We start from the raw sequence: 22,726 nt of genomic DNA, 5'->3' as shown, positions 1-22,726 counted from the left end.
CATGCAGACCTGCTTTACTGCCTGTGAAGTGACTCCCCTGCAGGTTGGGAGCCAGGGACTCAAACCCGGATCTTTATGCTGGTCCTTGTGCTTAGCGCCACGTGCGCTTAACCCACTGCGCTACCACCCGACTCCCGAATGGTTTTTTAAACACTAGTTTAAAGGATGATGCCATGAATATCTGATTTATTTGTGAAAAATTAAACATAAACTGCTAATCATTGTTATATTTGTGTTTGTTTCTTCATATATTAGTCTGTATTATATAGGATTGGTTTATTTTTTATGGCTTGTTTATTTATTTTGAAAGAGAGAGAGAACTTACCAGAGCATCACTTTGGCAGGTGCAATGCTGCAGAATGAATTCTGGCCCTCATGCTTTAAAGTTTAACACTTTATCCACTGCACCACCTCCTGGGCCTATATGGTTTTGAGTTGTAGTGATATGACTCACCAGAAGGTGACATGGTGGTTATGAGTATTGGAATCTCAAGCAAGATGCCCCCAGTTCAATCAATCCTTGGTATTGCGTGTGCCAGAGTGGTCCCCTGGTTCTCTCTCTTTCTCATTAGTAAGTAAATAAATACTTAAAAATAATTCTTTACTGGGGAATTAATGTTTATAATCAACAGTAAATATAATAGCTTGTACATGCATACATAACATTTCCCAGTTTTCCACGTAACAATACAACTCCTAGATCCTCTGTCATCATGATCCAGGAACTGAACCCGATAAATAAGTACTTTAAAAAAAAAAGACATCTAGATGTTATGCAGCTACCATTTATTTCTACCTGAAGAAACTGACTGAGAATAGATGAGTACCTTATACATAATCATGAAGAGTTAGGAATTGAATCCATGGTTTCACAGTCTTCTACTAAGTATGATGTCTTTTTTTTTAACCAGAGCACTGCTCAGCTCTGGTTTATGGTGGTGCAGAGGATTGAACCTGGGACTTTGGAGCCTCAGGCACGAGAGTCTCTATGCATAACTATTATGTTATCTACCCCTGCCTGCATGATGTCTTTATAGAAACAACATGCTGGGCTAGCAAGATAACATAATGGTTATGCAAAAAGTCTTTCATGCCTGAGGTTCAGCCTCCAGCACCAATATAAGCCAAAGCTGAGTAGTGTTCTGGGAAATTAAAAACAAAACAAAACAAAAAACCATGTACAGATGTTAGAAAGTACTGTGAGAAACTCTTTCCGTTTTTTTTTTTTTTTTTTTTTTTAGTTTTCCAAAAGGAAACTGATAGAAGATTTGATTCAGTAGGCAGGGAGACTACTGAATTTGCATTTATTTATTTATTTTATCTGATATGACCAAGAAGAATTAGGAAGGAATGGGGATAGAGAGGGAGAAAGATACATCTGCATCCCTATTTCACCACTCATGAAACTTCCCACTTGCAGTTGGAGATTGGGGACTTGAACCCAGGTCCTTGTACATGGTCTTCTTCTTCTAGCGTTTGCCCTTCTTCCGTAGCCAGTCAACAGCGTCAGGTTGAGCCTGATGTAAAGTTTCGAGACCTCCTTTGAATCTGGAGAGGTGGCAGTCGTTGACTATGTGGGTCATAGTCTGTCTGTAGCCGCAGGGGCAGTTCGGGTCGTCTCTGGCTCCCCAGTGATGGAACATAGTGGCGCACCGGCCATGGCCTGTTCGATAGCGATTGAGGAGGGCCCAATCATAACGTGCTAGGTCAAAGCCGGGTTGACGCCTGCAGGGGTCTGTGATGAGGTGTTTGTTCTTTACCTCAGCTGACTGTCAACTCTGTTTCCAAGAGACTGGAACAGAGAAGTTCAGTGTAGGCGTAGGGGACCAGATTGGGTGACGAGACGTCAAGCGTTGGACAGGGTGGGCGAAGATATCCGCGTATATTGGCAGGTCCAGTCGAGCGTAGACGTGGGAAATGAACTTAGATGATGCCGCATCCCGACGAATATCTGGCGGGGCGATGTTGCTAAGAACTGGCAGCCATGGAACCGGGGTGGAACGGACATGGTAATACATGCACTTAACCAGGCATGCCACCACCCGGCCCCCAAGACTACTGAATTTGAAGCAGTTCCGTATATGAGATCACAGTTCAATGAAGCCAATAATATTATAGATAGATGCCACTCGTCAGCTCACAGTGGGGACTGTACTCAATGAAGTTATGTGGCATGTTCCCACCACTCCCCCTCCTTTTTGTCTCAGTTTAACTGTATTCCAAAAGATGGCATTTGTTGGCTCATTTTTATTGGTGAGAGTGATAGAGATCATAAATAATTTATTTATAAATAGAAAAACTTGGGACATTTGTTTTTGAAAGATTAAGTGATGGTACTATTTATATGCATTGCAGAGTGCTGTTGCACAGGTGTGGAGCAGAGTGGTTTCACTTGAGAAAAAAAGGTGTTTCGATTTTAAAAATTTAAGCAGGAAGCAGACTTACCTGTCTCTTTCATTGCTCAATGAAGAAAGTAAAATCAAAAGATATTATAATTTAAGTTCAGATAGTTATATTTCTTCAGCTAGAACCCAGATCTCTAGACAGTTCAGTACTTCTCTCAGTATCACATTCAGCTATTAGGAATTTCTAAATAGGGTTGGTGAAATTACTTGGATCGTGTGTTGCTTTACCGTGTGCAAGGTGCAGGTTCAAACCTGGCTCCTATCACACTGAAGGACGCTTCAGTGCTCTGGTCTCTCACTCTTTCTGCCTCTCTGTCTCTAAACAAAAGCCAAAGTAACTTATAAAATTTAAAAAATTAAAAGGACTCTAAATAATAATTTAAGTCAAAATAATGTTTTAAAATAAAATTTGATGTCTGAGTGAATTTGGTTGGAGAAAAGTTTTTATTATTTGCATTCTTTTCTTTCTTTCTTTTTTTAAAAAGATTTTATTTGTTAATGAGAAAGATAGGTGGAGAGAGAAAGAATCACATAACACTGTGTGTGGTACATGTGCTACCCAGGATTGAACTTGGGACCTCATGGTTGAGAATCTGGTGCTTTATCCATTGTGCCATGTCCTGGACCACTATTACTTGCATTCTATACTACATCACTACTGATGAGCTTTAAAAATTTACAGCTTCTGGGAGAGTCGGGCGGTAGACCCCGGCTCCCCACCTGCAGGGGAGTAGCAGGTGTCTATCTTTCTCTCCCCCTCTCTGTCTTCCCATCCTCTCTCCATTTCACTCTGTCCTATCCAACAATTGCATAAATAACAACAACAATAATAACTACAACAACAATAAAAAAACAAGGGCAACAAAAGGGAAAATAAATAAATATAAAAAAATTCACAGCTTCTAAAGTCAATATTCTTGAGTAACTTTTATTTTTCATTGTGTATATCAGATTCCTACTCATCTTCATTTGGGAAATGATAAAATGTATCTGAGAAATTCATGATTTAAAAAAATTAGTTGAGTAGGAAAGTTGATGACTGGTTTAAATTTAAGAGACAGAGGAAAATGTAAAATGCTGGAGTAGAAGAGAATTTTAGTAGTAGTGTATTTTATTTTCATTTATATATTTAAATCTTTTATTTATTTCAGTGAAAGAATTACAGTGAGATAGGTAAAGAGAGACCAGAGTACTGCTCAGCTAGCTATGGCTTATGGTAGTGCTAGGTATTGAACCAAGGACCTCAGAGCCATTTATGCTATCTCCCTAAGCCCTACGAGTTAACATATGACCAGGGATATATATATATATATATGTCCAGGGAACTGCTGGTTTAGAAGGCAGAGCACAGGACTTACCAGCATGAGATTCAGAACTTGATCCTTGTCACGTCCTTTTGTTCTTGCTCATTAATAAACACTTTTAAAAGAATGCCTTTTCTCTGTTTTGAAGTTTGAGGCCCAAATGGAAATAATAGACCCTCCTTAGGCTTGGTAGATCTTAAGGTAAAATGTAGATCTTCTGATTTCTCTTTTATCTACTTTCAACTGAACAACACTTACAAAATACCTCTCAGAATATCGCCTTCTTTACCTAGCTTCTGTCTAGTCTGGTTTGGGGGCATTGCTTACAGCTTGGGTTTATGCCAAAGAAGACTGGAAAAATGAGGTAGAGAGACAGGGAGAGTGGTTTCTGTAGAACTGAGGAGCTCTATTCTGTGGCCTGTCCAGACACATCAGATTTGGTCTAAGACTATTCTGAGACTTAGCATGACTTTTCCCTGAATGATGATTCTGGAACCACTTCTGTGGCTTAGGCCAACACTGGAAAATTTATATGAGCTGTGGGTGGGGTCCTGGGATATTTTTCTTTTAACACTCACGATTTTTTGAGGTATGTCCAATAGGATCTGCCAAGCCGCTCAGATGGAGAACATGCATATGGAGATTCAAATCTGGTTAAGATTGAAACTTCCTTACTTTGTTGTTGATTTCCTTAGTGCCATTAAACAAGTTTCAGAAGAATTTCAGGATATGTCTTTTATAAGAGTTGTAAATTCCAAATTACTACATACACTTTATGCTATGAGACTTCTTAACGAGGCAAGTAAGTTTTAAATGTAAAATAAAGAAATTTTACATTTGAAATATTATGAAGGACTGAAATAGGAATTCTCATAGAGAACTGCAGTGTTGTCAGCTGTTAATGCTCATATTTATAAATAGGTCATCTTTGTTTGAAAAAGCATACAAAGACGTTCTAACTCCAAACTTTCCAGTCACAGTATTGCTACATTAAGCAGAACTGTCAAAGATAAAACAGAAACAAATGAGTGTCTAAACTGTTCAGTGTTGACCTTTTCTTGTAACATTGGTTAGCAACTAAGCCAGCCACCAGTACCTCTAGATGCCTTCAGGGCTTAAGTTATTATTTAAAAAAAAAATACTCCAAAAGTTAAAAGAATTGACTCTTCCATAAATTAGCAATGCTGAGTTATAAATAGAATAGCCATATGTCCCAGTTTTCCAAGGACAATGCTGGGTCATATCTGTTAGCCAGGTAGAATTACTAAAAACACTTCTGTTATTTTCAGAAGTGTCCCCTGCCTAGTCACCTATGTTTATGTTATAATAATTTTGTTGTTGTATTGATAGATTATTGTCATTGAAATATTATTTGCAGTAGAACTATAACATAAAATATTAGTCTATTTTGGTTAGATTTGGTTATTCTTTAATTTTTAATTAACATTGGTTTATAATACTGATAGTATAAGGTTTCTTTTCTTTTTTCAATATTTTTATTTATTATTGGATAGAGACAGAGAAATTGAGAAGGGAGGGGAGGTAGAGAGGGAGAGACAGAGCAGCCCTGCTTCACCACTCATGAAGCTTTCCCCCTGCAAGTGTAGACCAGGGGCTTGAACCTGGATCCTTGTGCACTGTAATATGAGCGCTTAACCAGGTGCACTACCTCCTGGCCCTGTTTCCTTCTTTAAATCTTTCTTTCTTTCCTTCTTTTATGTCAGTGGAGCTTCAGTACCTTTCTTTTCCACATAGTAAGACAGAGCCAGGTGGTGTTGTATCTGGTAGAGTACACATCTTACCATGTGCAAGAACCTGAGTTCAGGTCCCCAGTTCCTACCTGTAGTGGTGAGAAGTTCATGAGCAATGAAGCAGATGTCTGTCTGGCTATCTGTCTCCCCACCCTTCCCTCTTAAGTTCTGTCTCTCTATCTATTAAAAAGAAAAGTCACTGGAAACATTGGATTTGTTGAGCCAGCACCTAGTTCTGAGATAACATTTGTGGAGAAGTGTTGGGCTAGCTTTGCGGGCGCGCGAGAGAGACAACCAGGGACTCATGGCTGAGTGGTATGCAGTTCAGTCTTTATTCATGTGGAATGCAGCGCAATCTAAGCTATCTCTAATCACAATCTTTTCTTTATCTCTCCTGATGTGGAAGAGTCAGGTCCGAAGAGGATGTACTAGGATAGGGGGTGGGGAGAAGGAAAAATCGTGCAAAACGGTGAGGATTAAACCAATGCCCTGGAGGAAGGGCAGTGCTTAGTTAACAGTGGTTATGTAAATAGAATACAGTGTTAAGCAGGGGGGGATTAAACCAATGAAACAGAAGGGGTCTTAGAAGCAGAATTTAGGAGGGTTCCTTTGACCCCACACCCTCTCCTGCATTTGCTGCTGTTACCTTTTCTGATGCATGACATTCTCACAGGAGTGAAGTGGTATCTCGTTGTTGTCTTTATCTGCATTTCTCTGACAATCAGAGACTGGGAGCATTTTTTCATGTGTTTCTCGGCCTTTTGGATCTCTTCTGTGGTGAATATTCTGTCCAAGTCCTCCCCCCATTTTTGGATGGGGTTATTTGTTGTCTTGTTGTTGAGTCTGGTAAGCTCTTTATATATGTTGGTTATTAAACTCTTATCTGATGTAGGAAGAAAACTCTGGGGGCATAATGAAATTGTATGCATATGCCAGTGATTGCACTGTTAAGCATTAACCCCCTCAATAATAAAAAAAAATAAATAAAGAGGAAGAGTGAGAATAGCATGTGTAGCACTGCTCCACAGCTTGTGAAGCTTCCCTCCTGCAGGTGGGAGTGGGGACTTGAACCTGGATCCTTCCACACATGGTATGTCACCTAGCCCCAGGACTGAGGGTTTTTTTTTTTTTTTACTTTTTAAATTTTTTATGGGAAATTCAACATTTTTACATGTTGTGAAGACTGACAATATATAGATTCTTCTTCTAGCGTTTGCCCTTCTTCCGTAGCCAGTCAACAGCGTCAGGTTGAGCCTGATGTCTGCTTGTTGCTGGCTTTGAAAGTGACTGGGATCCATGTGGATGGGGAATACATAGATAATACTGGATGAAAACAAACAAAAAAAAATCTTAAGAGTATGCAAGAAGACATAGGATCTAGATTATTATACATAAAGCTGTTATAATCTTCCTGTAACAATACTATTTCTGTATATTCTATATATATTTAAATTCCATTCTGTTTGTCTCAATAATTGAAAACTTAACACTATTAGCATTCCTATCAGCAGTGTTTAAAGAGTTCCAGTTATTCCACATTCTTGACAATGATGGTTTTATTTAGTTTTTTCTGCCTGAATCCTTATAAGGGCAAATATTTCTTTTTATTTTGGGGATGGTGGTGAGGAGAGAGAGGAGGAAACAAGGGTATTCTCAGAATCTGTTGTAAAGAAACGGTATTTTAACTGCAGCATTCAAATTTTGATGTGTTTCTAAAAATTCAAATTGTTTTTATTTTATTTATTATTGGATAGAGACAGAGAGAAATTGAGAGAAGAGGAGAAGATAGAGAAGGAGAGCGTCAGAGGAACACCTGAAGCTGTACTTTACTCTTGCAGCTTTCTCCCTGCAGATGGGGACCAGAGGGCTTGAACCCTGGACCTTGCACACTTCCCAGATTACTATTTTAGTTACTTTTATTTAGTTTTAAATTACTATTATTATTATTATTATTTTATTGCCACCAGGGTAGCTTTGTGCTGGCTCTACAAATTCACTGTTCCCTGCAGCCATTTTTTCCTTACTATTTTGTTTTGGTAGGAAATAGAAAGATTGAGAGGGGAGGAGAGATAGAGAGGGAGAAAGACACCTGCAGACAAGTTTCACTGCTTGTGAAGCCACCCTCAGCAGCTGAGAAGTGGGGGCTCCAGTCTGGGTCCTTGCACATGGTAATAATGTTTGTGCTTAGCTGGGTACAGCACCACCCAGCCCCCTACTTTAGTTACTTAAAAAAAAATCCCCCCCTCTTTTCCTGATAACCAATTAGTAGATAAATAAAAGTATAGCTTTACTGTTTTAAAAAAAATCACCTTTTCAATTTAAGTCTATATTGTGTAGAGAATATTGCACATACATAGTAAAGTACCTGCATTATAGCTGTATATAAGTAGATATACAGAGAATAAGTTATTTGTAATTTTATTCTTTTTTAAAAAATATTTATTTTATTTATTTATTCCCTTTTGTTGCCCTTGTTGTTTTATTGTTGTAGTTATTATTGTTGTTGTCGTTGTTGGATAGGACAGAGAGAAATGGAGAGAGGAGGGGAAGACAGAGAGGAGGAGAGAAAGATAGACACCTGCAGACCTGCTTCACTGCCTGTGAAGCGACTCCCCTGCAGGTGGGGAGCCGGGGTTTGAACCGGGATCCTTATGCCGGTCCTTGTGCTTTGCGCCACCTGCGCTTAACCCGCTGCGCTACAGCCCGACTCCCCGTAATTTTATTCTTTTGATAGATACTGTGATAGCTTTCTGGTTTGGCTTATGAATATTTACATGTGGGTTGATTAATTGTAACTGGGTTCTTGCATATATGATTTCACCACTCGGGTCCACTTTTTCATTCAGACATAGATAGAAGAGACACTACAGAATCGGGACTTACTCTAGTGCTGTACTACTATCTGTGTGGTTCTGGGGCTCGACTTGGGCCACATGTATGGCAAGGCATGTATCCTGTCTGTTATATTATCTCTAAGGCCCTATCACATGTGACTTGAAGTCGTTAATTTTCCTCAACAGTATTTTGAGTGTCATGGAGATAATACGGTGCATGTGTAGAGAACTTATATTCAAAATGTACCATGTTCAAATCCTATTACCATGGGTCCAGGCAGTGACACCCCTGATTGAGTGCACACATTAGAGTGTGCAAGGACGCAGGTTCAAACCTCTGGTCCCCACCTGCAGGGGGAAAGCTTCATTAGTGGTGAAGTAGGGCTGCAGGTGTCTCTCTGTCTCTCTCCCTTTCTCTTCACAATTTCTATCTGTCTCTATTCAATAATATAAATAAATATTTTTTAAAAATTGTGTCGTCACCATTAGCTAGAGATCAGCAGTATTCTGGTTAGAAAAACAACAGTGGTCTTGGAGGTAGCACAGAGGATAAAATCTTGGACCTTCAAACATGAAGATCCCAAGTTTGACCTCAGTACACTCTTATGTACCAAAGTGAGGTTGTTTCTCTTTTTTCTCCTCCTATCTCTCAAATAAGTAAATCTTTATAAAACAACAAAATCCCAGTATTTTGAGATTTTTCAGTGAGGGTGTTTTTCATTGCGTAAATACTTCATTTGTTGGGAGTAGTGTTCTATAAATACTGATTTGGTCAAACATTTTAGTTTACTACTAATTACTAGTTAATTGAGAGCATCCACAGACTATTGACTGGTTTAAATGACACCACTCAGTGCTTTTTAATGAATCCACAAGGTTGTGCAACATTATAGCTATCTAATTCCTGAACATTTTTATCATCTGAAAAATGAAACTTGATTTTTCTATTTCCCTGCCCATTCCCTGGTAAAAATCTGCTTTCTTTATACCCTGTCTTAGAATTACTACTAGAAAAACAAAGAAACAGAATATGCTTTCTCTGTCTGAATTTGCTGTATTCTAGAAATTCATTTGTGGGGTGTTCCTCTGCCCCTTTTCCACCCCACAGCACTGCTCAGCTCCGGCATATAGTGATGCCGGGAACTGAATTTGAGACCTTGGAACTTTAAGCTTGAAAGTCTTGTATAACCACTGTGCTACCTCCCTGGTCCTCATTTGTTCTTTTTAGTCTACTGAGTGATGTTTTCAAAGTTCATCAATATATTCTAATCTATATTATATTATATTAATTATATTATATAGTTGTTTCATATGTCAGTGTTTCATTTTTATGGCTAAATAATATTCACACATATATGAATGCATATACAATTTGTTTATTCAGTCACTAGTTGTATAGTTTTGCTTTCACTCTTTGGCTATTATGAACAATACTGCTGTAAACATAAACATTTCTCTTGGGCATATGCTTAGTAGGATCACATAGTAATCCTAGGCAAACTTTTTGAGGAACTGCTAACCTGTTTTTCAAGCTGACTTCATTATTTTTCATTTTTCACAGTAATGTTTGAAATTTATTTACTGGGTGGGGGAAATAGCACAATGATTACACATAAAGACTTTCTCATGCTTGAGGCTCCAAAGACTCAGGTTCAATCCTAGGCACCACCATAAGCCAGAGTTGAGCAGTGTTCTGGTTTCTTTCTGTGTCTTTCTCTCTGTATCTCATTAAAAGAAAACAAATGAAATATATTTAAAAATTGTTTATTTATTTATTTTTACCAGGGCTTCACCACTCTGGGCTAATTTTTTCAGACTAAAAGTGAGAGAGGGAGAGATCACAGCATCAAAGCTTCACCTAGAGCTATAATACTCCCATGTGGTGTATTTGCGGCTTAAACCTGAAGTTATGTGCATGGCAAAGCAGGTACCCTCCTAGGTGAGCTGTCTTGCTCCCAAGATCTTCATTTTCCTTCATCCTTGCCAGTACTTTAATACTTGTTATTACTGCCCCCTCGATCCTTGCTGGACAGTATGCTTGAGGCATACATTCCACACTTAGCTAGGCTTTGAACTCTGCTATATCTTTAACTTCCTGTCTACAGATCACACTTAGGATCTTTTTAGGTCTTTCTTAAGCATACTCAAAGTCTTTTTAAAAAAAGATATTTCTTTCTTTATTCCCTTTTGTTGCCCTTGTTGTTTTATTGTTGCAGTTATTAATGTTGTTGTTATTAATGTCGTCGTTGTTGGATAGGACAGAGAGAAATGGAGAAAGAAGGGGAAGACAAAGAGGGGGAGAGAAAGACAGACACCTGCAGACCTACTTCACTACCTATGAAGTGACTCCCCTTCAGGTGGGGAGCCGGGGCTGGAACCGGGATTCTTACGCGGTCCTTGCGCTTTGAGCCACCTGCGCTTAAACCGCTGCGCTACTGCCCGACTCCCACCCAAAGTCTTAAGAACGTGTGTGTATGTCTAGATTCTCAGAAATAGAACTTTCCAGAATCCCTTAGGGAATCTAACTTTCCCACTTTTACTTAAAAGCTATTTGTTAGCTTGCATGCTCCAACTGCTTCAGACTGCTAAATGTTAAACAAATGCAGCTGACTGTTTATGACAAATACCCTGGGGAAAAGACTGTCAGTACTGGGTAGGCTATATTCCATCCAATAGTGAAAAGCCTGTGGAGTCAGTTCTGTTTTTCAGGGAATAGTCAGCAAGCTCAAATAATAGCAGTTCTCTGAAAATGAGCCTTTGCAAAAGTCCAGGGGACTGGGAGGTAGCTCTCCTGGCAGAGTGATAACTGTGTGTGAGATTTGGGGTTCAAGTCTCAGCAGATTCATTCCAGGAAAGCTGTTCATTGGTGACTCAAACATGCATGAGCCTTTGTGTTCATTACAGGCACCACAAAGAAAAAAGAGCCTCAATATTATCTGTATCCTCTAGTATCCTGGTTTCCACTGGGCTTGAAGATTACTATGGTTATAGTGAATATGCAAAAGACTTTCATGCCCAAGGCTCTGACAGTTCCAGGTTCAGTCCCCACCACTACCATAGCCCAGAGCTGACCAGTGCTTTGTAATCTTTCTCTCATGTAAATAAAATATTAAAAAAAATAATAAAGGTTATAGTGAAGCTAGGAGAAGGGAATAGAAATAGACAAAGCTAAAGCATTGTAGTTTCCTATTTTTACTGAAACTAAGTTAAAATTTTAAAAAATATTTATTTATTCCCTTTTGTTGCCCTTATTGTTTTTTATTGTTGTAGTTATTATTGTTGTTGTTATTGATGTTGTCGTTGTTGGAAATTTTTTTTTTTTTTAATGTGTGTGTGTAAGAGAGATGTATGTCAAAGCACCATTCACATATAGCTTATTCAGGTCTATGAATTGAACCTGGGACCACTGACTTGGGACTCTTGAGCTCTGCTATTGAGTTATTTCCCTAATGATTCATTATTCATTATTCATTCAGCCAGTACTGAATGAACAAATGTTTCTCAGACTGTTGTAATTTTTTTCCTTTGGTTATTTACTTTTTTTTTTTTTTTTTTGCCTGCAGAGTTATTGCTAGGGCTTGGTGCCTGGACTACGAATGCACTGTTCCTGGTGGCCATTTCCCCCATTTTGTTGTCCTTGTTGTTATTGTTACTGTAGTTGTTGTTATTGCTGCTGTTGTTGGATAGGACAGAGAGAAATTGAGAGAGGAGGGGAGGACAACAAGGGGGAGAGGACACTTGCAGACCTACTTCTCTACTTGTGAAGCAGACACCCCTGCAGGTGGGGAGTCTGGGACTGAATCCTTAAGCTGGTCCTTGAGCTTGGTGCTACTTGGCGCCACATGCACTTAACCTGCTGCTCTATCTCCTGGCCCCCTCCTTTTGTTATTTTTAAGGAGAGCATTTTCATTGGGTATTATTAGACCTTTCCTAGTGATGTCATCCTAATTATAAAAATAATTAGTTAATTCATTATGTGGTTCTGGAGAATGAACTTAGGGCCTCACACTTGTGTTATATCACTGAGTGGTCTTCTGGGCCTCATTTTTTTCTTTCTTTTATCTCTCTGGAAGGTGGAAAATAAGAGTAGAGAGGGAGCACTGCTCAGCTCTAGCTTATGGTGGGACAGGGGATTTAATCTGGGACTTGGAGCCTCAGTGATGAGAATCTCTTTGCATAACCATTATGTTATCTACCCCTGTCCTGTTCCTGCATCTCTGTAGCTTCTTTGGTGTTCCCCTGTGAGCAGAGGCTAAAAACTTGGACCTTGAACACAGCAGGATGTGAGGAGCCGTCTTCCTGCTCCTTTTTTGAAATTTAAGACCCACAATAAATTGCTGTTCATCCAGTTTCCTCCAGTAATAGTCTTATGTAATTTTCAAAAAATTATTTATTTATTTATTCATTAGAAATGATAGGAGAGAGAAAGAAGCAGACATCACTCTGGTACATGTGCTGCCAGGGATTGAACTCCTTAGGACCTCATGCTTGAGTGTCTAGTCCCTTAGCCACTGTGCCACCTCCTGGACCACACTAGTCTTATGTAATCTTAAAGCTAGGAAACTGATATGAGCATAGGACTACTAAACTATATATATGCTATAGCAATATTATCTAGGCATATAATTATAAATCTTGTATAGGTGTTATTAGAATTTGGCCACTTTTTATATACTGCTGGCATGGTACTGGTATATTGATCCATAAATTTTAAATATATGTATTTTACTTATTTATTATTGAGATAGGAGGTGATTAGAGAGAATCAGAGCATCACTCTAATGGGTACATGTGCTGCTGGGGATTGACCTGGACTTCATGCTTGACAGTCCAGCGCTTTAATGCACTGTGCCCAGATCATGTTCCATGAATTTTTATAATACTCACATTCATGTAGTAATTTACACAATTAGTATTCTAAGCTGCTCAGTTGCCACAATGAAATGGTGTCATGCAATAGTGAACTCGGTGGTTCACCTGTTGATAAACGCCTGGGCAAAAAACACAACCTAGATGGGAACAGATAAAAGAGTACTTGGTGTCATTCTCTTGTTCCTTCTTTCTTTTTTAATTTTTGTACCCGTTTATAAACAGCTGTACCATAAACCATTAAGCCACCAACAAAATCATGAAGAGAGATTGTTAATGAAAGAATGAGAGCATCACTCTGGAACTTTCAATACCAGGGATTAAACTTGGGACCTCGTTTGCAAGTTCCAAAGTGATGTTCTGATAGTCTCTCATTAATTATCTTAGTTAATGTGGTCCGGGAGGTGGCGCAGTGGATAAAGCATTAGAATCTCAAGCATGAGGTCCTGAGTTCAATCCCTGGCAGCACATGTACCAGTAACATCTGTTTTTTTGTCTCCTCCTATCTTTCTCATTAATAAATATAAAATAATAATAATTTTAGTTAACTTGGTATCTAAATAAGTTACTAGTTTATTGAGTTTGGAACTTTGTTGGAATAAATCTATTTTTAAGGGCATTGAAATTGACTTGTTTCTGTCGTTAGCTGTTTTTTTCTGTTTTAATTTTATTCAGTTTAGAAGTGATTCTCTCTGGGACTGGGGAGAGAGCATAATGGTTATGCAAAAAGCCTTTTATGCCTGACACACCAAAGATCCCAGGTTCAGTCCCCAGCACCACCATCAGCCAGAGCTGAGCCGTGCTCTCGCAAAAGGGGCAAGGAAGAAGGAAGGAAGTGATTCTTTCTAAAAAGACTTGAGTTATCTTTAAAATGTCCTTCATGCACTAAGTAAATCAAGAGTTTAGCACACTAATAAATTTCTAGATGAAGTGAAGATTTTACATTTGTCTGCATTTTACACATCACTTTACTTTCAGAAATATTTCTAACTTTTTTGTGGTATGTGTGTGTTTTTTTTTTTTTTTTTAGTGAAAATATTCTCTTTGGAATGGGAAATCCGCTGCTTGATATCTCTGCTGTCGTGGATAAGAATTTTCTTGATAAGTAAGTATTAAACTTTTTGTATTTTGTGAAACATGTCTAAAGAAAAAGTGATGGTGCTGTGGATAAAGCATTACACTCTCAAACATGAGGTCCTGAGTTCAATCCCCAGCACCACATGTACCAGAGTGATGTCTGGTTTTCTCTCTCTCCTCCTCGCTTTCTCATTAGTAAATAAATAATTTTTTTCAATTTTTTTATACTTATTTATTTTTCCTTTTGTTGCCCTTGTTGTAGTTACTATTGTTGTTATTGGTGTCGTCGTTGTTAGATAGGACAGAGAGAAATGGAGAGAGATGGGGAAGACAGAGAGGGGGATAGAAAGCTAGATATCTGCAGACCTGTTTCACCACCTGTGAAGCGACTCCCCTGCAGGTGGGCAGCCGGGGGCTTGAACCGAGATCCTTACGTTGATCCTTGCACTTTGCGCCACGTGCCCTTAACCCGCTGCACTACCGCCCGACTCCCATAAATAAAATCTTTAAAAAAAAAAAAAAAAAGGAAAAAGCTGATGGATATTCTAGAGTAAAATTTACTAATAATCTAGTTATGTCCTGTGGAAATAAATACATCTTTAAAAAATTTATAATTGCAGCCAGGGAGGTGATTCAAGGAAGTGTGTAGGACTTGGTATGCCTGAGGCACCAGGTTTGAAGTTGGCATTGCATATGCCTGAGTGGTGCTCTGGTGTTCTGTCTTACACTCATGAAAATACATAATTCTTTATAACAAAAAAAGAAGAAACAAGACAGACGTAAAAGAGTACACACTGTATGATTTCAGTTATATGAACTTATAGAAGATTCAGTTTAATTTGTAATGACAACGAGTACATCATTGTTTTCATGTGCATGAGTCAGATTGTGGCAGTGTCACAAGGAGAGATCACAAAGGCACAGGGGGAATCTTACTGGGAAATGTTCATTATCTTAATTGTGTGGTGATTTTGAATACATATGTATTAAAACTCACTAAGTTGTATACTGATAAGTACATACTGTGTATGTATATCACTTATACATTAAGAAATAATATAATCAAACAATTGGGCTTGAATTTCAGTATTTCTTTCGTTTGGTTATTGTAAGATGTGTTGCTAAGCACACATTAGATTGTCACCACTTTAAAAAAAATAGTGTCCAATAATATAGACAGAGGGCCATCAGATATTTCCCTGGATATTGTATGCACGTGTCCCTGCTTTGAGCTTGTCCTCCACAGCATTGGCGGAAGCTTCTGTGCTCTAGTGTCTTTCCCACTTTCTCTTTATCTGTTATGTCTCTCTTTCTGAAGGTTGGCCTTGTATGGTGAAGCCATAGTGATAACAAAATAGTAAAGAGAAAGTAAACAGTTGGGGGGCCAGGAGGTGGCACACCAGGTTAAGTGCACATAGTACAAAGTTCAGGGATCAGGTCCAGGATCCTGGTTCCATCCTCTGGCTCCCCACCTGCCAGGGGGTTACTTCACAAGTGGTTAAGCAAGTCTGCAGCTATCTCTCTTTCTCCCTCTCTAGCTTCCCCATGCCTCTCAATTTCTCTCTGGCCTATCAAAAAAAAAAGAAAGAGGAAGTATACAAGTGGAATTTTATAATAGGTAGCACACCTAATTGAGAGCACATATTAACATGCATGAGGACCTAGGTTCAAACCCCTGTTCCCCACCTGTATGAGGAACACTTCATGATCGATGAAGCATGTCTGCAGTCTTCTCTCTTTCTCTCCTTCTATATTTCCTCTTATCACTGTCCTACCAAATAAGAAGTAAAAGAGAAAAATAAAATAATTTTTTAACATGTGTGACCAATGTTAATATTTGATAAACACATTTCAGATATCTCTTAGGTGTATAGAACACAGGGATCTATATTTATATGAGAGTACTATAAGTAATCTACTTAATTGGCTTTTTTTTTTTTAATTCTCACCATGTTTGGATGCTTTTAAAATTCATGGAAATGTGATCAGAATGATTATGATCTGGCAGCTGTGTGCCAACACTACTAGGAGCTCAAATAGCTTCTTTGTTTTACTAGCAACTGATCCTAAATAGTCAGCTGAAGTCTTATTTCGGGAATGTTTTGATTTTTAACCTTGATTTTTGAGATCAGCACTTTGAGATAAAAAGCAGGATTTTATACCCTAATCACAAAAGATAAAATATTCCCTATCCTGAACACTTCTTCCAAAGTATATTCAGAAGTGTTCTTTATTTTTTTATATATTTTTAAAAAGATTTTATTTATTTATTCATGAGAAATGATAGGAGAGAGACAAAGAACCCGACATTACTCTGGTACATGTGCTGCCGGGAATTGAACTTAAGACCTCATGCTTGAGAGTCCAAAGCCTTATCCACTGTGCCACCTTCCAGACCGCGTGTTCTTTATTTCTTTTCAGGCTATGCTTGGATAAGTGTTTTCCATTTGAAGTATGTGAAGTTAAATTATTCAAGAATAGGTTGCTTAGGTGTTTATATTGTACTCATAATTGGGTTGTCAGAAAAGTGATCTTAATTTTTTTTTAAAGATTTTATTTATTTATTTATTTATTTATGAGAAAGATAGGAGAGAAAAAGAACAAGACGTCATTCTGGTACATGTGCCTCTGGGGATCAAACTCAGGACCTCAAATTTGAGTCTCTTTTTTTTCTTAATATTTATTTTTTTCCTTTTGTTGCTCTTTTTTTTTTATTGTTATATTTGCCACATCCTCTGTTTATTTGCATCATTTTTTATATACTTATTCACATTTTAAAGCACTCTGATACCTACCTGTGTCTTGTAATTATTTCCCTTTTTCTTTCTTGGTTCCTCAAAACCAGAAATTCTGTAAATCTTTTTTTCTGTCATGACCTCCCTTTTAGATTTTGACTTTCTGTGCTTCAAGGTGAACTAGTGCTTGTAAAGAACTTCCCTATGTCAATGGCATTTGTAACTTAGACTGATAAAGCACAGAGGACTAAATAAAAGAAGAGCTATGGAGAGGCCACCGGAAATACTTACAAAATTATTTTCGATAGGGACAAAGAGAAGTTGAGAAGGGGGGAAATACAGAGGGAAGTGGAGAGACACCGTCACCACTCATAAAGTCACACCCCCCCCCCTTCAGGTGGGAACCTGGAGCTTGAGCCCAGATCTTTGAGCACTGTTACATGTGTGCCATCACCTGGCCTCCTGAAAAACTTTTATGATTAAAAAGAAATGGTGCTGTGTGGGGGCTCACCAGGCCACGTTCACACATTAACCTGAGTTCAAGCTCCTGTTCCCCAGCTACAGGGGGCTGGGGCTTCATGAGCTATGGATCAGCTCTGCGGTTGTCTCTTCTTTTCTTTTTCTCTCCCTCTCTTCATCCTGTTTTTTTTTTTTTTTGGGGGGGGGCCTCTCTTTTTCTCTGTCCTACCAAAAGGAAGGAAGGGGGTCAGGGAATGACTACTAGGAGTGGTGGAGTTCTGTACGCACTGAGCCCCAGTGGTAACCTTGGTGGCAATAAATAAATAAGATTTTTTTTTTCCCTTGGAGTTTCCCTATTATTGTTGATGGTTAATTCCCCATAGTGCTGGGCTCTAACCCAGGACCTCACACTTGCTCTACTATACTAGTGAGTTATCTTCTGGTCTATGTTTTATTTATTTATTTATTTATTTATTTATTTGTTAATTTTATTTTTGAGAGAGATGCAGAGAGAGACACACAGAAACACTTAGAGCACTGCTCAGCTCTGGCTTATGGTGGTGTGGGGAATTGAACCTGGGATTTAGGAGCGTCAGGCATGAGAGTCTGTTTGCATAACCATTATGCTATCTCCCCCACCCCTTCTGGTCTATGTTTTAGTCTTAATTTTCTTGAGACCTGCTTTGTGATTTAACATATAATTTATCCCAAAGAATGTCCCATGCTTATTTAAGGAAAATTTCTGTTCTGTAGATTTTGGATTGACTGATCTGTACATGTCTGCAAAAGTTTGTCTAATTTAGTATGTCATTTAAGTATTGTTTCTTTTTTATCTTCTCTGTGGGTAATTCTCTCCATTAATAAATCCATGGCTCCTGGTGGCCATCATTTTCTTTTTTTCTTTTTAAACCAGAGCACTGAGCAGCTCTGCCTAATAGTGGTGTGGGGGATTGAACCTGGGACTTCAGAGTCTCAGGCATAAGAGTCGCTTTGGATAATGATTATGCTTCTACCCCCATCCCATCATCCCCCCCCGCCCCCAGTCTATTTTATTGGCTAGTGCAGAGAAAAATTGAGAGAGGAGGTAAATCGAGAAAGACACTGTAGACCTGCTTCGCTGTTATTCCAGAGTCCACCCTGTAGGAGGAGAGCGAAGCTTAAACCTGGGTCCTTGTGCTTGGTAATGTGTGCACTCAACTGAGAGCACCACTGCTCAGCTTCCTAATATTTGCTTTATATAATTAGGTATTCCTATTTTGGAGACATAAATATTTATAAGTGCTATGTCTTCATGATGTATTGGAGCCTTTATCAGAAACAACATCACCCATCATTGGTTATACCACTCTGGCATATGAGCTGCTGGGAGTCCAACCAAGAGCATCAGGCATACAAATTCTCTGCTCTGCCAGCTGAGCTATTTCCACAGCTTCTTTAACACATCTTGGAAGGTTGGTTTAGTGGTGATAAACAACTTTAGTTTTGTCTTAAAAATTCTTTGTCTCTCGTATACTTTTGAATAATCTTGACAGGCTGAGTAGTTTTAGTAGGAACTGAGGCTAAGTTAGAACCTTTACATTATAATTTACATTTTGCCTGCTTTTCTTTCTTTCTTTTTTTTTTTTGCCTCCAGGGTTATAGCTGGGGCTCGGTGCCCGAATCCACTGTTTCTAGAGGCTATTTTTTCCCCCTTTTGTTGCCCTTGTTGTTTTGCTTTTTTTTTTCTTTCCCCACTAGGGTTATATTTCATTTATTTATTTGGATAGAGAGAAATTTAGAGGGATGACTGAGAGACAGAGAGATACCTGTAGCAGTACTTTACCAGTCATGAAGCATTCTCCCTGTAGGTGGGGCTTGAACTTTTACTTTGTAAAACATGTAATTTTAACATGTAAAAAATTTCATAGAGGCCAGGGAGGTAAATCATGAGATTTTGAAGGTATATATATATATATATATATATATATATATATATATATATATATATATACACACACACACACACACATATGTTAAAGCCTTTCATGCTTTTGATTACCTTAACATGTCTCTGGAGCAACATATCTATGTAAATTGGGCTTTAAAAAAATCCCTTAGTCTTTATGTTATAATTAGCATATATGTATTTAAAAGCAACATATATTGATATTAAAATGTTCTTCCATGTTAGCTCAACAGAGTAAAATTAAGGGTTATTTGGAATAACCTTTAGTCTTCTGATGAGATGGGTGAAGGTAATCTATTTCAGTTTTACCTTTTATGATAAATAATACTTATTGCTGCAGTATGGCAAAAAAACTCAGCGTCAACTTTATCATCCCCATTCACTTTTTTTAAAGTATATGTTGAGAAATCTTTTCATATAGTTAATTGGATGTCAATGGGCATTTCAGCTGTGCCAGTCAATTATTTGAACTTTCACAAAATTATTTTTATATGTTTATCTGCTAATAATTTGATGAGGCTCATCTTCAATTTTGTAGGAAGTAAAGAATTAGAAGCCCAGACTTGCCAGTATTTAGATTAATTAGAGACATGCAATTCTGGGAAGTTTACCAAACTGGGCTTCATTGAAGCTTTTGAAATTATTAGTAATAATATCTATTAGTGTTTTACTCACTGACATAATGTTTACCTGAGTATTTCAGGAGATGCTCAGAAAAGTTAAATGTTGTTAATTTCAATATTCCTATATTAAAAAGAAAATTTTAATGCTTTCCTAAGTTTTTTTTCTTTATCCCTTCCTTCTGGCCTTCCTTTCTTTTTCCCTTCCTCCCTTTCTCCCATCTTTTCTTTATTGTGCCCTGGGGTGAAAGCAATATCTCATAGATACTAACCATATTTATAACACTGAGTTACACCCCCCCAGTTCCAGGCTAGCTTCATTTCTGATTTTTTAAAAAATTTATTATCTTTATTTATTGTATAGAGACACCTGCAAGACTACTTCATCACTAGCAAAACTTTCCCCTTGTAGGTGGTGACCAGAGGCTCAAACCTGGGTCCTTGTACATTGTAACATGCACTCAGCCAGGTACACCACCACTTGACCCCCATTTCTGATTTTGAATAAATGATTTGATTTCCACTGACCCCCATAATTATTTAGTCTTTAACAGTAACATGGATCAGCAGAGTTTTAAATTTGTGACCTGGAAAACCAAGCTTATGTTTTCCTTCTTTTTTATTATTTGCAACACCCTTAGGTTTACCACACCATGTTTCTTTGTGGAAGTGTATCATAATATATCCTTTAGTGATAGCCACTAGGTTAAAGAGATAAACTTTTGTTTTTCTAAATGAAACCTATGGTCTTAATCATGTGTAGTCCTACTGGACTGCCTCCTTAGTCTGTTGGTTCTATATTTTTGGAAAGAGAGAGTTCAAAGCACTATTCTAACATCCAAGAGTTTCCCTTGGTGCTGTCCATGATTCTCTGTTGTGGTGACAGGGCTGTAATCTGCTAGCTGAGTCATCTCCTGATCTGAACCTTTTTTTTTTTTTTTTCTAATGCAAGTGTGGGGAGAAAACAAAGGACCTTCCTCATGTGTGATAGATTGCCTCTTGGATGCGTCTTTTTTTATCCTTTTATTTAGAGACAAAGGAGAGACAGAGACAAAGAGAAAGGAGAGACATCACATCATGGCCTTATCATTTATGGCGTGGCCCTGGTGCCTTCTATGGTATGGTCTTGTGACTTTCTAGAACCCAGGGCCTAGGGCAGGGTAAGGTGCATATTAACCAAACATGAAGTCTTAAACACTCCTGTTGACCTCAAAATAAATGAAGTCCCAAAAAACAAAACCAAGCAAACAAACAAAAAATGACAGGAAACTCTTCGGTTGATTTTTGTTGTTGTTGTTGTTGTTGTTATTTAATTGAATTTTTTTAGACTAAATACTATGAATTTTTTTTTCTACTAAAACATATCTCAGCTCAGACCGAGTTATGCAAGCTATTGAACCTCACAGTCTTAGACATGAAAGCCACTTGCATAACCACTGTGCTAGCTTCTGTGACAGTGTCCCCACTTCCTTAGCATAACTGATTCCATCTTGACCTGAACCTGAACTGCTTTACTTGCCAACAAGAAGTAGATCTTAGTGTTCTGAAATTATTGATTAATTGTTGATTGTTTCCATAACGGGTTGTCCTGACTGCAGTAACAGACTGCCTTAACCACCACATGTTGAGCTTCTGTAACCTAGCTTTCTTCCTGCACCTATCCCTATAAATGGTTGTGCTACACTGAACTCGGGACTGCTCTCTGAGCAGCACTTTTAACTGTTGAGTGTAGTCACCAGCTGGCTTAATAAAGACTCTCAAAATTGACTGAATTGGTCTCGGTGGTCTCTGATGCTTACCCCACAACACTTCCTTGTTCCGAATCATTCCGTTTGGCACGTAAGATGCCCCACACCCTTCCCCACTCATTCCACAGTAGAGTATAGTTACTTAGTATGGGGAAGAAGTATGCCATTGTTTTTGTAAAATCAGTAAAGTCCCTGTGAAAGAGAAAGCAGAAAATGAAATCTACATGACCTACCCACTTGGGACTCCTATGTCATTTTCCAGCAGATGCCTTTTGGGAAAGAGCTGAATGCATTTGAAAATTGAAGATCTGCAATTAGCTGTCCCTTGTTTATCTACTTTTGTGTATTCCTTAGAAAGTCTGTTTACTGTCAGCTCTACAAATATACAGTAATTTGAAATCTTCCTGTTCTAATTATACCTAGCAACTTCTGTTCTGTATGTAGGGAAACAGATTTGAAGTGATAAAATAATTGTCTGTGTTCACTAAGCTATTAAGTGGCTTATTCAAGAACCCACAAATTTAATTTCCTTTTATGTTGTACTACCAAGTACACAGTTTGGTACACTACTGATATATATGATACCCTTAGCAAACAGACAAGTCCATATTTTACAGACTTATTCAATATTTACTGTTGGTGGTTATTTCTTAAATTTAGACTAACTGGATCAGTATAACATTATGGGTAGTTAATAAAATTGTTTAATTTGTGATTAACAGTAGGGTACAAGATTGTAAGATTACAGCATTTAGTTCCACACTTCCCACAAGTGTTCTGTATCCCACCTTCCCATCTCTCACTACAGTTCTTAGAAACAATTTATTTGCTTCTTTTTTTTTAAGTTCATGTGTATTGGTTTTCTTGTTTCTACATATGAGTGACACCATACAATAGTTGTCTTTCATCTCTTTACTTACTATGCTAAGCACAATCCACTCTAGTTTCATCCATTTTGTCCCAGAGGACACAATATCAT

General features: G+C 38.1%; 1 protein-coding gene across 5 annotated transcripts in view; it reads left to right on the top strand.

The window, feature by feature from the left end:
* ADK (adenosine kinase) overlaps positions 1-22,726 on the top strand; it is a 452,224-nt gene that overhangs the window by 37,514 nt on the left and 391,984 nt on the right. For all 5 annotated transcript variants that reach the window (XM_060172912.1, XM_060172984.1, XM_060172793.1 and 2 more), the window contains exon 2: positions 14,194-14,268. In XM_060172912.1, the coding sequence (XP_060028895.1) occupies positions 14,194-14,268 (75 nt within the window). The remainder of the gene's footprint in view (positions 1-14,193; positions 14,269-22,726) is intronic.

The sequence above is a fragment of the Erinaceus europaeus genome, chromosome 1 (genome assembly GCF_950295315.1).
Source record: "Erinaceus europaeus chromosome 1, mEriEur2.1, whole genome shotgun sequence".
In the NCBI taxonomy this organism is placed as follows: Eukaryota; Metazoa; Chordata; class Mammalia; order Eulipotyphla; family Erinaceidae; genus Erinaceus; species Erinaceus europaeus.
This window is presented reverse-complemented; position numbering and strand designations above follow the sequence as displayed.